At 35.4% G+C, this 21513-nt stretch overlaps 1 protein-coding gene across 9 annotated transcripts in view; it reads right to left on the bottom strand.

The window, feature by feature from the left end:
- Positions 1-21513, bottom strand: part of LRBA (LPS responsive beige-like anchor protein) — a 424097-nt gene that overhangs the window by 3140 nt on the left and 399444 nt on the right. For all 9 annotated transcript variants that reach the window (XM_074867473.1, XM_074867476.1, XM_074867474.1 and 6 more), the window contains 3 exons: positions 9025-9126; positions 7568-7782; positions 772-923 (listed from right to left, as the gene is read on the bottom strand). In XM_074867473.1, coding sequence (XP_074723574.1) covers positions 772-923; positions 7568-7782; positions 9025-9126 — 469 coding nt within the window. The remainder of the gene's footprint in view (positions 1-771; positions 924-7567; positions 7783-9024; positions 9127-21513) is intronic.

The following is a 21513-nucleotide window of genomic DNA, read 5'->3' as shown; positions in this document are numbered from 1 at the left end:
CAATATGCTTTAATGCACAGTGTAGACATTCCTAAGGGATTTAGGAGCCAAATCTGCTTGAAAAGTACACAGGAACTCCACACCAAAGCAAACAAATTTCTAGCCCGCAAGCTAAAAGTGTACTAATGAAATGGTAAACATCTTACAAACAAACAATACTTTTGTGAAAAAAACACAGAGAACTTTTAAGTACAGCTGCATTGAAAAGTGTAGTGTAAAAATGCAGTAAAAGTATTAACTCATTGCCTTCAGTAGAAGGAATCTTCAAGGATGGTCACGCTTTATGTGGATAAAATAACTTTTCTAGAAAAGAAATTTAATATTTGCTTTAGCAAAATATGGATCTGTGGAGGGAATCTTATTGTGCAACTATTCTAACTGTTCTATTTTTAACATCAAGATCTGGAATTAGGAATGTGATTTGTATCGTAAGTGAAGGAAGGAACATGAAAAGCACATATGTAACCTTCCACCTCCACGTGACCCACACTGTCACTGGCACAGGCCAACAACTCAACCCGTCTTGAAAGTGTGCCAAAGTAAGTTTTCTTGAATCTCTCTTCATTCCCCCAAGAGTTGAAATCCTGAAAAAGATTATCTGCCCTAAATATGATGTGCTAGAAAGAAACTTATGCAAGCACAGAACTCTCAGTATAATCACCAGGGTCTGTGATCCATAGAAAATCAAAATCAGAAGAAAAACAAAAATGCAATTTAATTGTAAGTATATATTTTTTTGAACTTCTCATGAAGACCAGACTCTGCTCTAACCTTTGGTCGTAGGACAGGGCCATGGATCGGATTCCAGCATCACACCCTGGGTAAGCAAAAAGCTGCTTGAGGTCCCACATCTGCCATACCATGACAACTCCATTGTCTCCACCTGTAAGCAGATACTGTCCATCTCGACTCAGCTGAATTGCCTGAGGGAAAATCACATGGATATTTGTCAGATAATTACGTGTTGCTCTTACTCCCCCTCTTTTACTTTCATGAAAAGTTTCATATTGGCAGCTAAATGTCTAGGGAGACTTGATATCAATACAAGCTTTTGGGAAGCAACATTATTGTTATGTTATTCGACCCAGCAATAGAATTAACATTACTATGCACAAATCTCTTTAATACACTAGATGTCACTAGTTGAGTTTTACCTCACCTGTGATTTATTCCATACTCCAAGGATCTAACATGAAGTCAGCTAAAGAAATTTACTTTTCTAATTAGCTAGATTTACAAGATCCAGCAGCACTGGCATTAAAATATAGTACCTGACATTCCCTGAGGGTCTTTAATGCTAGCCTAGCAGAAGCAATCCTCCTTTTCCCTCTGGCAAAAGGCTGAATGATGGAGGGAACTGAAATTATACAAATTAATAGAAATAATTTAGACCAGCATTTTTAGATTCCTGCTCTGGATTAAGATAATGATCCACCCCTCTTAAGAGAGACTGTGTTTCCTTTCATCACCTATCCTGAAACTGCCTGTCACAAATTGGATGGCTTACACCCTGATTTTGCATGCATCATGGGGACTGATGGCAAATCTCATTTGAAATCTTTATTTGGGATCCAGATCATGAAGCAAGATGGGATATGATTGAAGTGAAGACTTCTTGAAACCAGGAGTCTTCAATCTATTTCAGTATTTCTCATGTGCTGATAGAAAAATCATGATATATTGAGTACCTGGAAGAACAGCAACTTTCCTCAGTTACCTGATGACTATGCCAGATGATACTGTCGGATATTAAGATGACTGGAAGCATGAGAAATATTTCTTAAGGTGAGATTTTGCCAGTTTAAATTAACCAAAATGTGATTTAAGAGAACTGAACTCGAATTTTTATTAAGATAAGTGATACCCTAGCCAACCATGGCAGCAGGAGATGCTGAGGCTGGCCACTCTGCACTCCCTTCCCCTTGGGCTCCCCAGCACCCACAGTCACAGGATCAGGAATATCAGAAAGTGTATCTCTGCCCATTAATAATGGACCATTTAATAACTCCTGTAAGCCCAAGGCTTTTCCTATGCTCTCCTGTTTCCAGATGCCTCTTCTCAGTTCTTTCTGACTTCTGTTCCCCAGCTTGTCTTCTGGTTTTTTCCCTTCTCTGCTCTCTCCTTTTATTTTTGCATGCAATACTCAGCACAGCAGCAGCCTATCACCTTCTTCATTTGAGCACATGGAAGGGCGAGAAACAACTTTGCTAGTTGTTTGCTGGATGATTTGCTGTTATCAAACAGAAAATGAGGAACTTTGATACTATGAAGCACTAGTTATCTAGTATTAAACTCCTGATCCTACCTAATCCTTCACTCCATTACTCCTACTTTCAATTCCTATTTTTTCTTCACTCTTTTCTGCCTCTTCTTGTCTTCTCCCAGTCGGACAAGTTTCTACATTCCCACCTCTACTCCTCCTTTCCTGTTGCTCTTGTGAGTGGTCAGTACAGAATGTAGATGCTAAGCACTTATCTACTGAATGCATTTAACCTGAGCTTTGTGAATCAGCTAAATTTGGGCAGCTTTTCAACAAAATACACATCCTGCACATTCATGCTAAATTTCAGCTCCTTGACTCAAGGCAGGGAGCCACAAAACTCTTCAATAGAACAATGTAAAAATGGAGGATATTCAGAGCAGTAGCTTTTAAATTCCAAACACACACAAATAGATTGATCCACTTTAACTAAAACATCATCACTGGAAGGCAAGGAAATTGCCTCAAGATGATTGTCTATGAGCAAAATTCCAGCTTACAGATTTAAATTTAGGAAACAGTAGAAAGAACTGAAGACAGGATCTTGCAAACATATCTCTCTGCTGAAGTCTGCAAGTATTTTGGTACTTGTAGTCTCTACTTCTACAGCTTTTCAATATGCAAAACCTGTAACATACTGTGATTTTAAATTCCTCAGGAAAAAGAAGTTGCTGGTTTTTTAATATACAGAATTTGTAGCGCATGCGAAACAAAAATGAGAGAATCTAAAACACAAAAATGTTACGTTCATGCAACATTAAAGTGTTTATACAGACTGCTGACAGGCCTAGAAACCAAAATATTCAGCGTACATAAGATACTGCTTTGTGAACAGCAATAATTAAAGTCAGACATATTGCACATCTGTATTTTTTGTATTGCTGTACTCTATGATGTCAAATATATCCTTTAAGAATTATATGATGTGCAACGCTTACATTAAGATGGAGTTTCTGTATTATATTATAAATTTTGAGTGTTTATTGCAACGACTCCCAAGCAATCAGAATGAATCACATTGCTAAAATTTTATTTCACACGGTAACTTTAAAATGAAAGTAATTGAAATACAAACATACTGTAATCAAAATATTGTAACACTGAAAAAAAAATATGATAAGCCTATTCCAGTTGTGTTTTGAATTAAGATAACACCACATACATGTAAATTTAGACACAATAAAGCAGAATACATGGAGGTTTCTTTCAACCATATTTAAGTATGGAAAACTGAATACTAACCAAGGTTACAGTTTAGTATTCTGAGCTGAAGCTTCTCCCCCCAAAAAACAAATGTGCAAACCAAAAATTGCTTCTGTGATTTTTTTTCTACCAGCCTACAGAAATATGCTAAGCACCTCCCAAAGCACAGCCCCAAGGAGCCTGAAAAGTCATTTAAAGACCTTCTTAGAAAAGTATAGTAACTCAGTAAGAAAGAGGTAGAAAACAAACTGAGATAAGACTGTGAAAATTATCTAGAACTTGCATGCACTGAGTAGATGATCATGAGACCTAATACACCACACACAATTATTAAAAAGATTATTCATTAGAAGCAAAAATCAATATAGGGTGGTTTTCTTCTCTATAGCAATGGCAGTCTCCTAAGGGTATTTTCAAATTGCAATGAAGACCGTGACAAATAATTATTTGCTACACTTATAAAATTCAGCTGATGAAAATCCATTAACCTTATGGTCATGGTTCACTTGAATTTTATACTTGAGGCTTTTACTGAAGAAATGCTATATTAAAAGGCAAATTAAAGCCATTAATCTTTAACTCTTCCACTACCTGCAAAATGCAGTAGGTTTTGTGATCTTTTGATTAAATAAAGTATGGGCTTTGAACCCTTACTAATACCTATGCAATTTCACTAAGTCATGGGCTTGTCACGAAGACAAGATGTTGATTTATTTATTTTTCTTGTTTATTAATAAATTTCTCAGCCACTTGCCTATATATGTGTATATATATGTATGAATGAAGGAATGAATGGAAGAAAAAGGTCACCCTGTCAACATTTCAGTTTCATGACATGCCCTTCAAGATTTAACAAACGAAAGGATGCTTTTACTCCCAAGTACTCCAACTGGTATAGAAGACGACATGAATCAATTTTACTGTTCTGTTTTTCCCCAGCGTAGTTTATCTACGATTCTGCTAGGTATGAAACTGAAACAACTCTGCAACTAATCTTTCTCACAGCACAAGCTTCAGACTCTCAAACAATCCCCAAAGCACACAACTTCAGCAATGTTCTAAAAGCTGTATTTCTGACTTGTATTTCCTTGGAAAGTCTCAAAACTTTGCACAAATCCCTTTTAACATCTCGGATTTTTGAAAGGCAGTGCTCTGTAAAAAGGCAGAGCTGACACTGTGACAGCTCTGGCTTACAGCAGCAGGAGTCTTGTGGGCACTTCCACATTTCAAAACAGACTCAGGAAAGGAAAATAAATTGGTTCCTCTGGGTGAAACAGCATACAGTCTTTGTTTAGGGTAAAATAACTTTACTTCTCAGAACAAGCAGACTATTTAGAGTTAAGTTATTCATTAAGATATCTAAACATTACATGGTAGATGTACTGTGATATGCCTAAGCTCCACTGAGCAATACAGTATTTAAAACAAAAACAGGTGGAAGGCATTGATTTGACCCTGAATTTCCCCAGAGCGTCTGAAATTTTTTAAGCAGTTTTCTAGCACAAAAATACCAGAAAGAAAATCAGAACGTTGTTCCGAACATCCCTGTTGAAAACTGCTAGTTTTGTCAAAAATATTCTGAAATACTGGTCCATAATGAGCTAGGAAAATAGAAATTGGAATGTTACATTACAAATTCAACGCTTATGACCATAAGAAAATAGGAACTAGAATTTTACATTACAAATTCAACACTTAGGATCTTTTCCTTCCCTTTTCTATCCTGTTTGAGCAATAAGCAACAAAAAGTGTTTGTCAGCACAGCCCATGGGTAGGTACTATTAATTTTAAATGCCCCTACTTTAATCATGCAGTTGCCACTTGCCTTCTAACATGATATAGTGCAGAAGCACTGGGAAAGACGCCGTAGGTTGTTTAAGCGTAAAGCCCAACTGGGACCACTGGGAGAGAAAGAAAACAAAACAAAACACAATAAAACCCAAACCCCTGTACATACGTAATTCTGGCCCACAGAGAGCGGAACTCCATTGCCTCTAGCAACATTCCTAAAGCTGTGGGTACTGACTGAAACACTACAGAAATTGTTTTAGCTGGCAAGGGATTTCTAGATATTTTACAGATTTGCTGGCCTAGCTGACAATATAATCACAACTGAAAGTGACAGATTATCAACATTATTATTGTAAAAAGAGAAAACACTGTGATATGTACTTGCTTTATGGAAAGAACCGGGATGAAGGGTAAGCTGAAAATCTCAAAAGCATTTGTACAAGGACAGCCAAAGGTGCAATTTCACAGAATTGAAGAAAGATTAAAAATTGAAGCAAGAATCTACATTAATTTAGAAAAATGGCTTGGGACAGAAATATACACATACTACTTCATTTCCCCAACCTCAAATCCATACTTGTGGCTGCCACAGCATCCAAAAATCAAATGCCCTCTCACCTCTGCCCCCAGCACTCTCACTACGGAAAAGAGACCTACACAGAGAGTTATTTCTGCATATTCCACCACCAATGTACCTGATGTTTTGAAAACACAGGGATGCTTGATTAACAGAGTATAGTGCATGACAGAGTTTTAGAAGGTTTTAAGTGCAATTCGCTGAACTACACTTGGACACTTCAGTGGTAATGGAGCATTCACTGTTCCATGTAAGTTATAAAATGAAAATAATGAAGATCAAAATTCTTTCAAATATACTGACACATTCTTCTACCTTAAGAATTAATAGAGTCAAGAGAAGAACGGGTGCAAATTTTAAAATGCTGACAATTTTGCACAGTATCTGTAAGAATTTCAGTAATTCTGTAAAACAAATATGAGGGTGAAGAGGATTTTCTTCCTGAAACATCTAATTCAAATCAAGGAAAAACTTTTGAGAGTTTTCAACTCAAGAGAACACTGGAAATCCCAGCAGCTGAGTTGCTGGGCTATTCCATCAGAATATGAAAGTCAGCTTGGAGGCGTAGTACTGCTATATACTTACAACAACAGAAGTCTCCTCTTGCTGATGTTAAATAGTTAAACAGGTTTTATATAGCAAACACTTATTTACTGTGAGGATGACCAAGCACCAGCAAAGGTTGCCCAGAGAGGCTGCAGAATCTCCATCCTTGGAGATATTCAAAAGCCATCTGGAAATGGTCCTGGGCAACTGGATCGAGGTGGCCCTGCTTTGGCAGGAGGGTTGGACCAGATGATCTTCAGAGGTCCCTTCCTGCCTCAACCGTTGTGAGATTCTGTGCCTCTCAGCCCACAACTACCAGCATAGAGACCGTAACTTCAGATAATTCAGGTAGCCTGAATGCAGACCCAGCAATGTGATCTTGCTTCAAGTCTCTGCTGCATTCTGAAACTTTCAAGCAGATTTGGTAATGCTTGTTCATTTTCCTCCCTTCCCTTTCCTTTCTTCCTCATTCAAGGAAAAAGTGGGAATATTTTTAATTCAAGGAGAGTGTTCTTTTGACATTTTTGCTTCACTGCAGTATAGCTGGCAGGTTCTGCTCTGCTTCATAGAAACTATTTCATAGGAACTGTCAAAAGACCTGCTTTTTGTATTATAAAATAATTTCCATCAAACTGTAAGCTTAAAATGTATAGTTTTGGACTTGCTCCACGTCTCTTGCAGCTAAAGATGTAGAACCTAGCTGCCTGCTCAGCAAACGCCAAAGGGCTAAAGAGTTGAGATACAGAGTCATACCTATAAACTTCCTGAAGCTCAGCACAACACACGCTATCTCAAGCTAAGATGAAGGAATGTAGACAGAGATGCCAAAAAAGGGAAAACCAACATTCAAACCAGCATGTCCAATGACCTCCAGCCTTCAGACTCAAAAGTAAAGGAAGCAGCCTGGCTTCTCCTGGTCAGCAATCAGTAATATTTGCATTCTTCAGTTCAAGGAAATGCCTACAGGGTACTCCTTACTATATGAACAGAGGTATTTTAAAATGAAAACCAGTACTATTAGGAGTACATGGTCCCCTTCACTACAATTTTTTCAGAATGCTGCTATCATGGTCTAGTACCAGATATTTCTATGGCCTGGCTATAGAAAGAGTCTCCCCACAACTCCAACACTGACAACTTTTCCTGATACTGGAAGTGACAGTCCTTGGCACACATGTGAGTGCACTCACCTTTATCTTGTCATCTGTTTCCATAGTGGCTTGAAGTCTCCCATTCACACTGAATACACAGAAGAGGCCGTTTTCATAATATATGACACAGTGGCCTTCTCTTGAAGCTTGAATAAGTTTTGGTCTCAGGCAGTTTTCAGGACCTTCTAATGTTTTAGGACCTTCTAATGTCCTCAGTAGATCTCCATTCATAGAATGAATGAGGCATGGTCCTTCTAATGAGACAGAATAAAATCTCTAGTTATTGATGTACATGTTCATTTAAAGACATCATATATCATATAATAAGTAATGACTTCTACTTAGGTAATCACTATTGTAATACATTATAATGATTTTTACCATGTTCAAGTGAATAGCCTATGACTTTAAGGGTACCAGAGAGTAAAATGAACAGCTTATCCCTTGAAAGTTTTTATTAATGTATTTCAGAGAATCTATCAAAACTAATTAGAGACCTAACAGATCTTCTTTTGTGGATTTTCTTTTAAAAAACTGGTACTTGTTGATTTTGAGAGCACAAAAATAAATGTACTGAATCCTAAAATGAGATTTGCAAAATACAAACAGCAGTAAGGATAATGAATTTACATACATAAGTACTCTAAAAATGTATATTCTCATATTAAGATTTTAACCCATACATGATCCACCAAATATTTACTTTTTAATATATTTGGACAAATACCTGATTTGTATGTAAGTCACAAGTGTTCACACGCATAAGACAGAAACACACACAGGTGCATATGGTGAGCACACCCAGCTTTGAAAAAGTGTCTCAAAGTACGTACTTTGGAAACACTAAAGCAGAAAGATCCGAATTCTAAGAAATGTTGAGTTTAAAAATAATTGTGGACCAGCAAATAGGAAAATGGTAACATCCATGGAATCAACACCATTCTTTATAATTTGCCTGCCAAAAGCAGGTCTTTGAGAACACAAATGGGGCATATTACAGGCTTTGTAGGTAAGCTCAAAGAGCCTGAACAGAATTATGATGAATTTTAGTTGGTGGTTTATATATACCCTTCATCAGACAAACAAGACAGTGCATTCTTTTTCTCCTGAAATTAATTTTTGCTTCCCATTCTGAGAAGCTATCCATAAAAAAACACATTCTTCCCCGTCCTGGCAGTCAAGAGCTGTATCGAACTGTGTGCTATATGCAATTACACACTGGATAAACAAACAAAAAGAAATAGTAATCAGTAGGCTATAATAGAGAAACTGATGTCGTTGCCTCTTCTTGTAAATGGTAAATAATTTAAATAATAAATGTATATAATCCTCAGTTTTAATGTGTTTAAAAAGAGGTTTCAAATTCCATAGCAACCAAAACCGGTTAGAAATAAAATCACCATAAAGTTAATAAATTCTGCCGCCTGAGACTATATTTCTTTTTGCATTAGGATTATAGCTTCATGAACAGAAAGAAATGGCAACAGCTACCTTACCTTTTGAACCACTTATTACCAGGCCAAGTTCAGCACAAATGGTAGCACAGGTGATCTCATAGTCATGTCCTGTCAAAATAGCTCGAGGAGTTGCAAAATCACCTTCAATGAAAAAACAATAAAAGCATTCCTTGGTTCCAGTCTATTTCTAAAATCACCACTTTCAATCACTGAAGTGTCTTCAGCTTCCTTGCTCTTTGAGTTCATGTTCCTTACAAATCACTTCTATGCTCCTGTTTGCATATGGTTGTCCTGTACTCATATCTATATAGCACAGCAGCAGTATACTATGGGAATTCAGCCTGCACATTTACTAACACACATTAATATAAAGGTCAGGTGTGTAGTAAAATCAAACCGAAGTTGGAGCACACAGATTTGCATTTTCCTCTCCCTCCATCTCCCTCCCTATTTTTTTGTATTTGTGGAGGAAGAGATCTAAGTCAATTACTACCTTTTCCTACAACAGGCATAACTAAACACAAGTGTCACTATGACAGGTACTGAGAGGAGACACCTACAGTGCCCAAAGAGGAAGCAAAACATCCATTGACTGATTTTATTTTAACCTAGTAACGGTGTTGAAACCTCAGCCTGATGTCTAGTTCCTTGTAAGATGTGGAGCTTGGACCACAATCCATATAAATTTCAGATGAGTTTGCAAAATCAGAACACCCAAACCCGATATTGATTACTGCTGTTCCCATGAGACATTTCCGTGCAACCAGAACAAATAAAATTATATTTTTTTAAAGATTCTTCTTGTAATCAAACATATATGGATACCACAAAGAAAACAAAATTGTACCACTGGCACATTTAAAGGAAAAAAAAAAAGATTCTCCAGATCAAGACACAGAAAGGGTAAGCAAATGCTATAAAGCTCTTCAAACAGTTTTATAACTCACAGGTCATTCACTGGATCACCCTCTTCAAGAGTGCTAGCATTCCACGGAAATCACAATGTCATTTTCGTATTACCATTGGGTCATTCACAGCATTTTATGAAGCATTTAAACTCTAAAAAATGTATCTTAGGCAATGTTATCATGTAGTTTCAAAAAGCAGCTTTCACTTCATAAGAAATGATGATATGTGAGATATCAATGAGGCAGTAAAGCAGGGGTAAAATCAAAATTCTTTTACTTCAAAACCAGGAAATGGTTTAACAAAGAGACAGTAATAAGAGGACCAACTGACTCCATTGGTTACAAGGGTAGCATTATTCAAATTACACTTGGGGCTGTAACTTTTCAAAATATAAACCAGCATAATGTTGCTAGTTTGTCCATGTAGAGCCTTAACAGTACTAGCAATACTGGGTCTTATTAGAAATTATGGAAATACATTAAAACAGGTAGCTACCCAGACCCTGCATGTGTACAGTGAGAGACTTCTGTGGAAAAGAAGTGTAGATCTGGGCTTGCATAAATAAAAGCTTAACTTACTCTCCATATTTTACATTTTTACTCAGACCATTTGCAAAACCTCCCAGAGTGTCTGTGTAGCTGCCACATTCAAATGGCTTTTTAGAAAAGGTCATCATCTATGACAAAGTATCAAATCAAAGATTTTGACTTTATTCCGCAGTTACTGTTATAATCTAGAATTTATAACCACAATACAAAACCTTGAAAAGTAAATAAATCTGTTTCTTCTTAGATATATACATAGGCACTAAACGTATATGTGTGCATACACACACACACACACATATGCATGTATGTTATCAGCATTTTAAATCTGAAAATGCTTTGGAGCAACTTGCTGAATTGTCCCTAATCTCTTAATAAATAATCATTAAAAGCTATTGCTTTTGTTTTGTATAATGTTTGGCAAAACACACTCAAACCCAGGAAGTATGGCAGACAGTTCAGAAGCAAAGGAAAAACTCCCAACAAATTAGAAGCATAAGGGTAGATTTAATGACCTCTAGGTACTTCTCAGGTGGCTGGTCCTATGAACACTCACAAATCCTTAAGAGAAAGTTTGTTCTATTGAACTTTCCTGACCTAAACATGGGGCAGGCACCCTAGAAGATTCATAAATGAACATTGCATAGACAAGCCACGGATTTGCAGTTTTAAGGGAAAATGAAACAGCAACCATAACAGTTTTATTATCCAGTAACAACTTAATTTTGTTGACCCAATTCTTTCTCCCTGTTGTCCCCAAGCCATAAAAGAGGAGGCAGTTTTGTGCATTTAAAGCTCTTGTTAGTCTGTTTTCTTTTAAATGAGCTGCCTATGTTAGCAAAATTCTAGAATTCTGGTTTTATTGCTTTCTTTTACTCTCTTTTGCTTTCAGAAATTGCATTTAATACATACTTGCATAGATCAGCATGGAATTCATCTAATTATATAGTACACATGGTAATGAAACTTTTGAAATCAGAGAACTTTTAAATGTACAACATTGTAGTGGAGGTAATGAATATAAGATGTTGGAGTTAGAAGGACTTATAAGAAGCAGTGTCTGAATGAATTATTAGGAGGTGCAGATAAACAAAATCCTTATAGTAAACTTAGTGCTTACAGCAACTACATTACTGTAGGCTTTACCTACCTTAGGCTGTCAGTAACTATATACATAAAATGTAGGAAAGAAGATTCTTAAGAAATAGAAACTGAGCACATATATTTATCACAGTCCACAGAAAAGTAAAATTACATAAGTAACACTCGCAGTCTTTTTAGAATTTGGACTTGACTTCAAACATAATAGAGTAGAAATCTACAGGTGGCAGGATCGGTGTTTCATAAATTTCATCAACCGTTTACTAAATTACATTTGTTCTAAAGAAACACTTTAATGCAAAAAAGAGATAGAAGAAATTGGAATAGTATCTTTAAAGAAATTAGGACTTGAATAAGTACTGTAAAAGAAGAGTCCTGTGAAAAGTCAGGCTGACTCCTTTGATAAGAATGTCAAGTATTTAGGGGTTTTCAAGCCTCTGATTTTCCAAATAATGGGGTCAACTTAAAAGCTGGTCATAGAGCAGAACAGATTTCTTTAAAAGCTTTTAAACTGTTATTGCTTCAGAAGATTGTCATGGTTTTCAATAATGCAAAGAGAAAATTTTATTTTGTTGCTGGTTTAAGGGGCACCACTTCAAACTTTTCTAAATTGTTTTAGGGGAACCGGCTTGCAGACCTTTTGAAAAGCTGGGGAAGTGACTTCAAAGCAAAAAGAGTCTTTGTCCGCTAAGCAGGTTTACGACCACTGATGCAAACCCTAACTAAGGACTGAAAAGAATACTCAGTGCATCTTTATGGAGATCCTTAAGGGAGATGAACAAGTCAAATGAAATTAAAGATAGCTCAAATCCTAGCACTAACAACCAAGACACAACAGCTTTACAGATGTGCTTTTCTCAGCATAGTATATAATATCCTTAGTCTGTACCACTGCTGGATTGTTACTTGAAGTTGAATGCTGCAAGAATCTTAATGCCACATTCACATTGCAACAAACATCGTCAATGATTCCTTTAAGTCACAGGAGGTACACATAAAGTTATTTTCCAGTAATGGACAGAATACTTTACCTTTACAGTAACCATTCAAATTATTACAAAAGAACTCTCCTACATTCCAATAAATAATTTTTGCAAAGCTGTTTTCTGATAGAAAATAGCATAAAATATCACTCTTTCTTAAGTGACTAAAGTACATTTTAAATCATAAAGCTTCAGAAGATAAAAGAAGAGCACAGTTTATGGTGATATTTCAGTGAAAAAATGTTAGGCATTTGGAAACTACGTTTAAAAAAGGAACAGCACGATTATAGCAAAGTCAAAACTTTCTTCTAGTTTAATGACATCCAGAAGAAGATACGCCTTACTGAATAACAAGAAATTGGTTTGTATTGCTGGGTCTTTCTCTGCTATTTTTTCAGCTTTGGTGATATTACAAAACAAAGCAGCATCATGACATTTTAAATCCATCAGTAAATTCCTAAAACGACCACTTCCTATATTTTCAGCACTAAGCTGTAAGAGCTGAGCCAAACATAGGAACTCATTTAAAGAAAAATATCTCCCTAAAAAGAACTCAAAGTAGAGATTGACTGAAAAACTTATCTCACAATGAAATATGAGACACTCTTCCTACTATTGCTGGGTGAGATAATATTATGCAACACATTAAAATATAAAATATTTGAGTATGATGATCCTTTTTATGTTTTACGCTGAGAAGACAGTTAATTATGATAAGTCACAGACAGCCAAACAGTCCTTTCTAAATTATTATTCCATGATTGCAGAGGCTGTAGGGCACTTTTAAATGGCAAATTAATTATGTGATTTTATGTCAATATAAAATCCAAATTAAATGAAGCATCAGTTAATCTAACTATCTTTTTACCTAATTCTTGTGAAAATAAGTGATTGAATACTTTCTCAGAAGGATACATCAACCAAACCAAATTATATATGTAAGAAACGTCTTCTAAAAACCATTTTACAAATTTCACAATTTTGAAGTTGCTTCATATGATAAAAATTGGCAAAAACAATAAAAGGTTGGAAATCAACTTAGAGTACAAATGTGCTTACAGAATATATGATGTTTGGACAAAAGTGCTTTCAGCAAAATGTAAGTAAATCAAGAAAACTAATTTGCTGCTAGGCTTCTATGTTGATTATATAGCAAGTTTCAGAGTTTAATTACATCACAGTGATGACTGTCAAATATTATACAAACTCTGTATATTAACATTATTTATAGGTCACACAGAGTGAACATTTAAATAACAGCCAACTGGTTAAAAACCCATTTCACTGCTGCAGAAAGGCTAGCTCTCTGATGGATGCGAGATCTTACTAAAGCAATACCACACAACATTACTCAAGTATTCCTAAAACTTCAGTTTGAATAATCTTTCCTTTGTAAATATGCATTTTTATGTAACAATGTAATTTTTTCATATTATATAGGAACTTTATTGTTGTCTGGTTCTTCACATGACACTCCATCAGCATTTCCTCTAAGTCCTTCAAACTACCTCCCATCTGTTCAATTTTTACAACAAAAAGTACAACCTTATGCCTAGATGTAAGTTTTGTTTTTGCAAAAAACACTTCAACCATACATTTTCCGAAAAAGGAACAATATCTTTGAACAACATATCATTCTATCCTAAAGCAAAATCTAAAAACATAAAACACAGAAGATACTATAGTGCTGTTACCTTTGTTCAGTAAGGAAAAAAATATTATATTTATCTTGTAGAATTCATTTCAGTAAATATAACACAGGAAAGGCTTACTGTACTCCTTCCCACAGTCACACTAGGGGCTAACATTTATTCAGTACTAATATGAGATTTTTCTTGACAATAGAACAGGTTCACTATGTTTCCAAAATAAACACAGTAAACAAAAAGATTTAACAGGCCTTCATGAACTGGATATTACCATTCAGATTTCAAAAGTCAATAATCCCCAGCCTCTTAATTCCTGCACCATGTGCAATGTGAAGCTTTCTGGAATGAGTTTGCCCTTTACTGGGGATTCATCTGCTGGAAGTCCTGGAAGTCATTCAGCTGGACTCCTCCCACTGAATACAGACCTTTTTGAAGCCCCTGAAAAGTATCTGCAGGTGAATATTCAGGGTCAGCATACACTAATATTTTAATATTTGCACCATCCCGACTTCATAAACTGCTACTTAAATATCAGGTTTGAAGTTTTAAAACTCTGTCGTTTTTGTTTGAGAATGTTCTAAAACAGCTTGATGAAGGGGCTTTTTTGTTTATGCTAAAAAAATTTTCTTCGTATTTCTCTCTTGTGCTTTATAATTATAACTATTTCATTATCTAGTGAGTCCAAGAAAAAACAAAACAAGCCTCAACAGAAAAGGAAAGTTCCCATCAAGCAATTATTTCAGTCAGAAATAGCACCTACTGTGGACTTGTTGCAAGATAAATGGCATCTTACAACATGCTGAAACTGATCTCTAGTTGAAACTTGGATAGTATTTCAGACCTTGGGCAGAAAATAATCCCAGATGAGAGGTTTCATATGAGAATTCAGCTCAATTTGGCAGTTGTTTTGGGGTTTTTTGCTATTAAAATACTACATTAAAATAACTTATTTTTGTTTAAAACAGGAAAAATGTGTCACTGAAAAATAATACTGTTCCATAACAGCACGTATAAAAGTCTGTGCCTTAGTTGTTTGATGCCTTTTGTGAAGTTAATTTCAAACCAATGCACTGGTAAGCGTATTGCACTGGATGGATGCTTACGCCACCTCTATATATAATGTAACTGGGAATACTGACAGCATACACCAAATTCAGAGCAGACATAAATTAGCTGTCTTTTAAAAAGTACCTGTTTTAAACCAGATACTTTTTCAATGAAGCAGGCTATAATTCTAATTACATATAGTATTCTTGCACTAAGCAGACTAATGTTTACCTCTGTGATGCTAGTGTTCATAGAATTTAGATCCAGAAACACTTACCAAATAATTTCCTATCCGAGTCAGAATTATTGTATTGACCAAATAATTTTTACAACATTTAAGTTGGTAATTTTATTCTAGACTATAAATTCTTATATCTTCTGCATTACTCTGTTCTGTCTTACATGGTATAGACTTTGAACTGAACGGTTATTTTTCCCAGCAACCAAACAAGGTAAATAAATGTGATATATTAGTACATCATCCCACCACTATGCATATGGTCCATATTAAGGTTGTATTCGTTTACCATACGAATATAATTCCTTTTACCACATCAACTATTAGTTACAAGCTGTAAATACAGCATTGTTTTTCCTGGAACTCAAAGGTCTGCATGACATCATGAAGCACTAAATATCCTTATCCTTCTGGAGAATTTCATGCATATAGCTTTAGTGACACCTGAAGCTGGATATTGCCAAAAGAGCAGCATCCAAACTCATTCTGTTTCCAGTCTTGAAATACATACTGCCTTCACTTGTGTCTGGACTGTGCCTCAAAACTTGCTCTACAATGTTACTTGCAATTACTCTGATTGACAAATCCTGAAACACAATCTGTCTTAGACAGTTGAGAACAGCGATGATACAGCTGCTGTGCTTAACACTGTGGGACATACTTTTAGACAAAACAAATATCGATAGCTCACAAACTTACATGCTCCTCTGTACCAAATCACTACAACTATTTAAACGCTTTCTGAACCATCAGTGAAGGCTATTGTAAGTTCTTTTCAATGAAGACCATGTCCTCCTATCTCTTTATATGACAAGACCTTCCTGGCACTATATAAATACAAAATTATATTTCTTACACAGCATCATTGCAGATTTCCAGATATATCAGAATTCATCCACCTGTTACACCTCATCTTTTTTTCAGTTTAAGTATTTGGAGGCTAGAACCATCATTTATATGTGATTTACAGGGTACTTGGCGGAATGAGGCCTTAACCTCTTTGAGGCATCAATGTGTTACAGCTTAAAAAAGAAACAACAGTGAACTTTTGTGGCTGTATAATTTAAGGCTCTGTTCTAGATTCATGGAGATAGTCCCAGTACTTGCTGCACTGGCTACAACAGTGCACTGTGAAGATACAGGGAATTGCAGGACCAATTACAGCATCAAGGTCTCTGTCCATTAAGCTTTCATGAGGCTTTCAAGACTAACATTAAATAACGCAATAATTGTTAGGTAGAAGAATATTTATGGTTGCTACCCTTTTCAAGACGTGTTATGGATACTTTTCTAAGCCTAGTGGCTCTTCTCTATGAGACAAATTCTACTGAATTTGACTTACAACAGGAATAGAAAAATTTAATTTTGCACTTGCTAAAGCTCTAGTAAAAAGAAAAGATTATTCCATTTCATTTTACAGTCACACTTAACAAAACACTCCCGACCAGTTTCTATTTCAGTGCATACGTTAAACTTTGTTAAACTTAAATTCACATTGTATTTTCTCATTATAATTTTAATAAAAAGGGGTAGAAGTTATAATACAAACTAAAACAAATTTTTTTTGCACCAAATATGTGAAAATATATATATTGTAAATATTTCACTAGGCAGTGCTTTGGAGAGTCACTCCCAAGATCAGCTTTCAACTCAATGCCAGCAGATGGTGCTACAGGATTCTTGCTTTATACACAATATTGTGCTACTCTGTCCAGCCATTTTTGAGAAACAAAGAATATTTGTTATGTCTGCAGTTAAACAGTGTTAAAACAATATTGAATTATTTGCTGGCTTTTTTTGAAGAACGACTCACACAACAGTATCACGCGTGTAGGGGTAAAAAATAACTGTGCTCTTGAACACGGAAAGGAGCACAGGCAGACTGGTTTTAAACTCTCGGTGCTGTAGTATCATAGAGCAACACTCTTTTAACAGACTGACTACAGTGAACAGCATCTATCGCCTGAAAAGCTGCAACAATTTCAAAGATACTATTTGGAGGCTCTGCAAATTTTTAGCTATTATGATAGACCACTATTTGAGAGCAATTAACAATAATAGCAGAATTTCCATTACTGACTAACATGATTACTAAGTTATGGACATTTTGATACCCCTACTACTTAGCATGATAAATGCAAAAGGGAACATTGACGATAAGATTTTTACAACTACTTCCCAACTAATTTTTTTAAGAAAAGAAGCTGTTATGCAAAGTACTTCCAAATTATTATATTTTTTGAAATAATCATTAAAATTCTAAATAAATATTTATGCTATAAACATTCTTTAGAAATGTGGAACATTATCTTCTTTGTTATCATTGGTTTTGAAACTGAAAATAAGTCTAGATCATGCAGAAACTTGGGAACCAAGATGTAGGTTAATTCAAGATGAGGATAAGGATGGAGTAAGAAGGCAAAGAAGGTTTTTTGCCATGAAGTTAATGGCAGACATATGTCCTACTTGAAATCAGTGTGACTATTCACTATGTATAGAGGCAAGCACGTATGCAAATCTTCACAGAATTGAGGTTTACAGAATTAGTGTCCGAGTACATAGAAATTATTACTTGTGACTTTAATCAATCAACACAAAGATCCTCATCAGGTCATATTTTCAAAGTTTAAATCACCTGCATTATCCACTTAATTAATTATCAAGCACTCACTTATAAAAAGTTAAAATTTTCAAACTGAAAAATATGTGTAGCAGTTGATGAAATACAGATCTTTTCTCTTTTGCTATGATTATTAATACAATTAAAACTAATTATTTCTCTAGTCTCAAGACCATAGCTCTAATTTAATAATAATACCGTTAATTGATAAAAAGTCTTTCAGGTATTCAAATACTTATTTAGGAATTGTAGTTATAAAAAACCCAAACAAAATACAGTTACTTTTAAAAGTAGCTTGGATAGTAGCTAGACTGTTCTTTGGCAGGACAGGAAACTAGTGATTGAATTTTGAATCCTTTGGGAGATTTCATATTTTATAAACTGAAAATATTATGTATTTTAAAAAATTGTATCTGAGGAAGTGCTCAATGAATCCTCAATTAAATCTCAGTTAAATCGAGTAATTGGGTTAAGTACAAAATCACATGCTTACATTCACACATGTCCTGCTACACAGCCACGCTACTAAAAGCGTTTAATTTCTCTAACACACTTCAGAAAACCTGAATATAGTGCCCTCTAAAAAATATAAAACTATGCAATGAAAGCACCCCTATAACCCTTGTGATGCAAATGTGATACATACAGAGAGTAACATTTTCTAGTTTTATGGGCTAACATAAAAGAGGTAATATAATTTGTTTTATTCACGTATGTGTGGAGATCAATGCCATAACTCAGAAGAGATCACATTAGTATTAGTAGTAGTAACACAGTTATACACAGACTCTACATTTCATTAGTACTGAATACTTTTATCGGCCAAGACTTAATTGCATTAAGCAAATAAAATTTCTCAATTAGATACGGTTTTGTTTTTCAAAATAGGAAAACTGAAAAATAATTATGAACAAATCTGTAGACATTTTGAAAGCAATACAACAGTCTCTTCATCTTCTATGAATATACTGCAAGAATAGCAGATATGCACTTTATCTTCACCTCGACTATGGAAATGCCTACCCTTTTATAAGCACAAACCATTTTATAAGCATTAACAATATTAAGACAACTAAATTCACCACGGTAAACCTCCTCTCCAAGAAAGTACATCCAAACAAAAGAATTACAGTGAAAAAAACAAATCTTTGAAGACATGGATTGACATTCACTAATCTGATTGGCATCTGCCTGGTAGGTATAGGGGAGGGATCATTAAGAACGAGTGGAGAAAATGGGATATTGCAACTACAAAGATGTTTGTTGCTGCAGGAATACAAATATGTATGTAGCAATTTGGTGACAATTTTTAATATATAAACAACAGCTAGATATGACCTTCTAGATACGATTATAACCAATATAGCAAAACAGATCAAAAACATAGTGGTGAAAGGAATTTACATGAAAGTGGTGAAGATATGAGTATTCAATACGCTTTATAGGAGAAAGAACAAGGACAACAAGATCATTTTTTGAAGTATTTTGGGAAGACAGGTTTCAATAGATAGAGAACATTGCTTTGTAAGATCTCATGGGAAGTTAAGTCTAAAGAAAAACAAAGGAAAAGGTCATATGGATACTAGCAAAAACTCCAATGCAGCTGAAGGATAAGACAGAGAAGAAGATACCAGCTGGTACAACTGAACATTCTCCAGTGACTGTAGACACAGGAAAAGTGAGGCAGAATGATCAAAATAAGTTCTATTTTTCTGAACCACTGTTAAGAGACATGGTATAAGCAAGCAGGGACAAAACCACGATAGCCAAGCACAGATGAGATGCAACTAACACTGACCTCAGGAATAACAGTAATTCTATAAACACAAAAATACGTTACGTTTTCATGAGAAGTTGGTCTGTTATTAAGAGCAAGCAATACCAATAGATGATGCCATACATTTAAAAGTATTCAATGAAAAGGCCAGTTGCAGTCAGGCAGCAAACATAAGTAAAAGCAGCAATGAGAACTGTTGTCTCAATTAGAGAATACCTAAATGAGGTAAATGTTTGGAACTCAATTGGCCTGAGAATACTGATTTGAGGATACTACGAAAATGAAACTATATATTCCCAGAGCTGTAACTGTTCTTTTATGGATACTGGGTGAGGTTCTGCAGGAGTGAAAAAACAGTCGTGTTGTTTAAGAAACAGGAAAAGGAAAACTGAGAAATTAGAGTAGCCTGCTTAATCCCCACAATCAGAAAAAATACTGGCAGAACATTTATATTTATATATACACACACAATTTCCTAGAAGAAAACAAGGAGATGAGTAACAGCTGATTTGGATTTGTTATGAACAAATCATGTCAAAGCCATTTTTTTCTTGCAATGGCAGAGTCACAGGACTTGTGTTCAGGGAGACATCATATAACTTGACTTTAGTGAGGACTCTGGCACTATTTCACATGGGCAATTTCTTAAGGAAAACAGGGAAGCAGATGTTTAGAAGATGCTACCATACATCAGATGAAAAGCCACTTGGAAAGCTGTATTCAGAAAGCTATTCATTGTCAAAATGGTAAATGTATTGATGGCCATTCTTGAACTGTGTACTATCTAATACTTGCTTTAATGACCAATTTGATAGAACAAAATTGCAAATTACATTTGCAGACATGAATTGCTGCAAGTCTTCTGAAGAACAGGGTGAGAATTCAAAATGAGTTTGACAAATTGAAGAAACAGTCTAAACAGAACACAATTCAGAAAGTTTAAAGATGAGGTTCCACAGTCAAAACTACACAGAGGAGAAACAGAGTAGATGGTGGTTCTTCAGAAAAGACTGAAATTTATATTGGCTCATTCAGTTAAAGAATTAACTCTGTTATGCTGTTTTGAAACAACCAGATATCCCATGGGGATGTGAAAAGTACGGGTCTGTAAAACAGGTTGTTTTCTACTTATTACTGGAAAGGCTTCAACTGCATTGCTGGGTCTACTTTGAAGCAGACAGACAACCGAAGAGGCGAGTAACACAATCAAAATCAGAGGTCTAGAAAAACGTGACTTATGGCAAAAGACTAAGAATTGGGTTATTAAACCTGGAAGCAAAGAATTGCAGGTCATGGTAATCCGAATAACTGGAAGTTGTTGCAAGGAGGAAATAAAGAATCTGTTCTCTACACAAAGAATAAATATATAAGAAATGATAGAATGCAACTGCTGCAAAAAAGAACTGGATACTAGGCTGAACACTGGGAAAAGTCTGCTAATGATAGGGCTTGCTAAGGCCCAAAAATACATTTGCCAAGATTTTTAACAGAAGGTTGGGTAAACATCAATCAAGAATGGTTTTGGTGTAGTTAAGCCTCCTCTGGGAAAAGAGAATAGATCAGGTGATCAACTCTCCTGCCCACCCTGCTTCCTATGGTTCTGTGATTACAAAGCAAAATGCAATCCCTAGGAAATGTCCAAACACTAAGAGTTGCCAC

This window comes from Strix uralensis, chromosome 4 (genome assembly GCF_047716275.1).
Source record: "Strix uralensis isolate ZFMK-TIS-50842 chromosome 4, bStrUra1, whole genome shotgun sequence".
NCBI classification, from domain to species: Eukaryota; Metazoa; Chordata; class Aves; order Strigiformes; family Strigidae; genus Strix; species Strix uralensis.
This window is presented reverse-complemented; position numbering and strand designations above follow the sequence as displayed.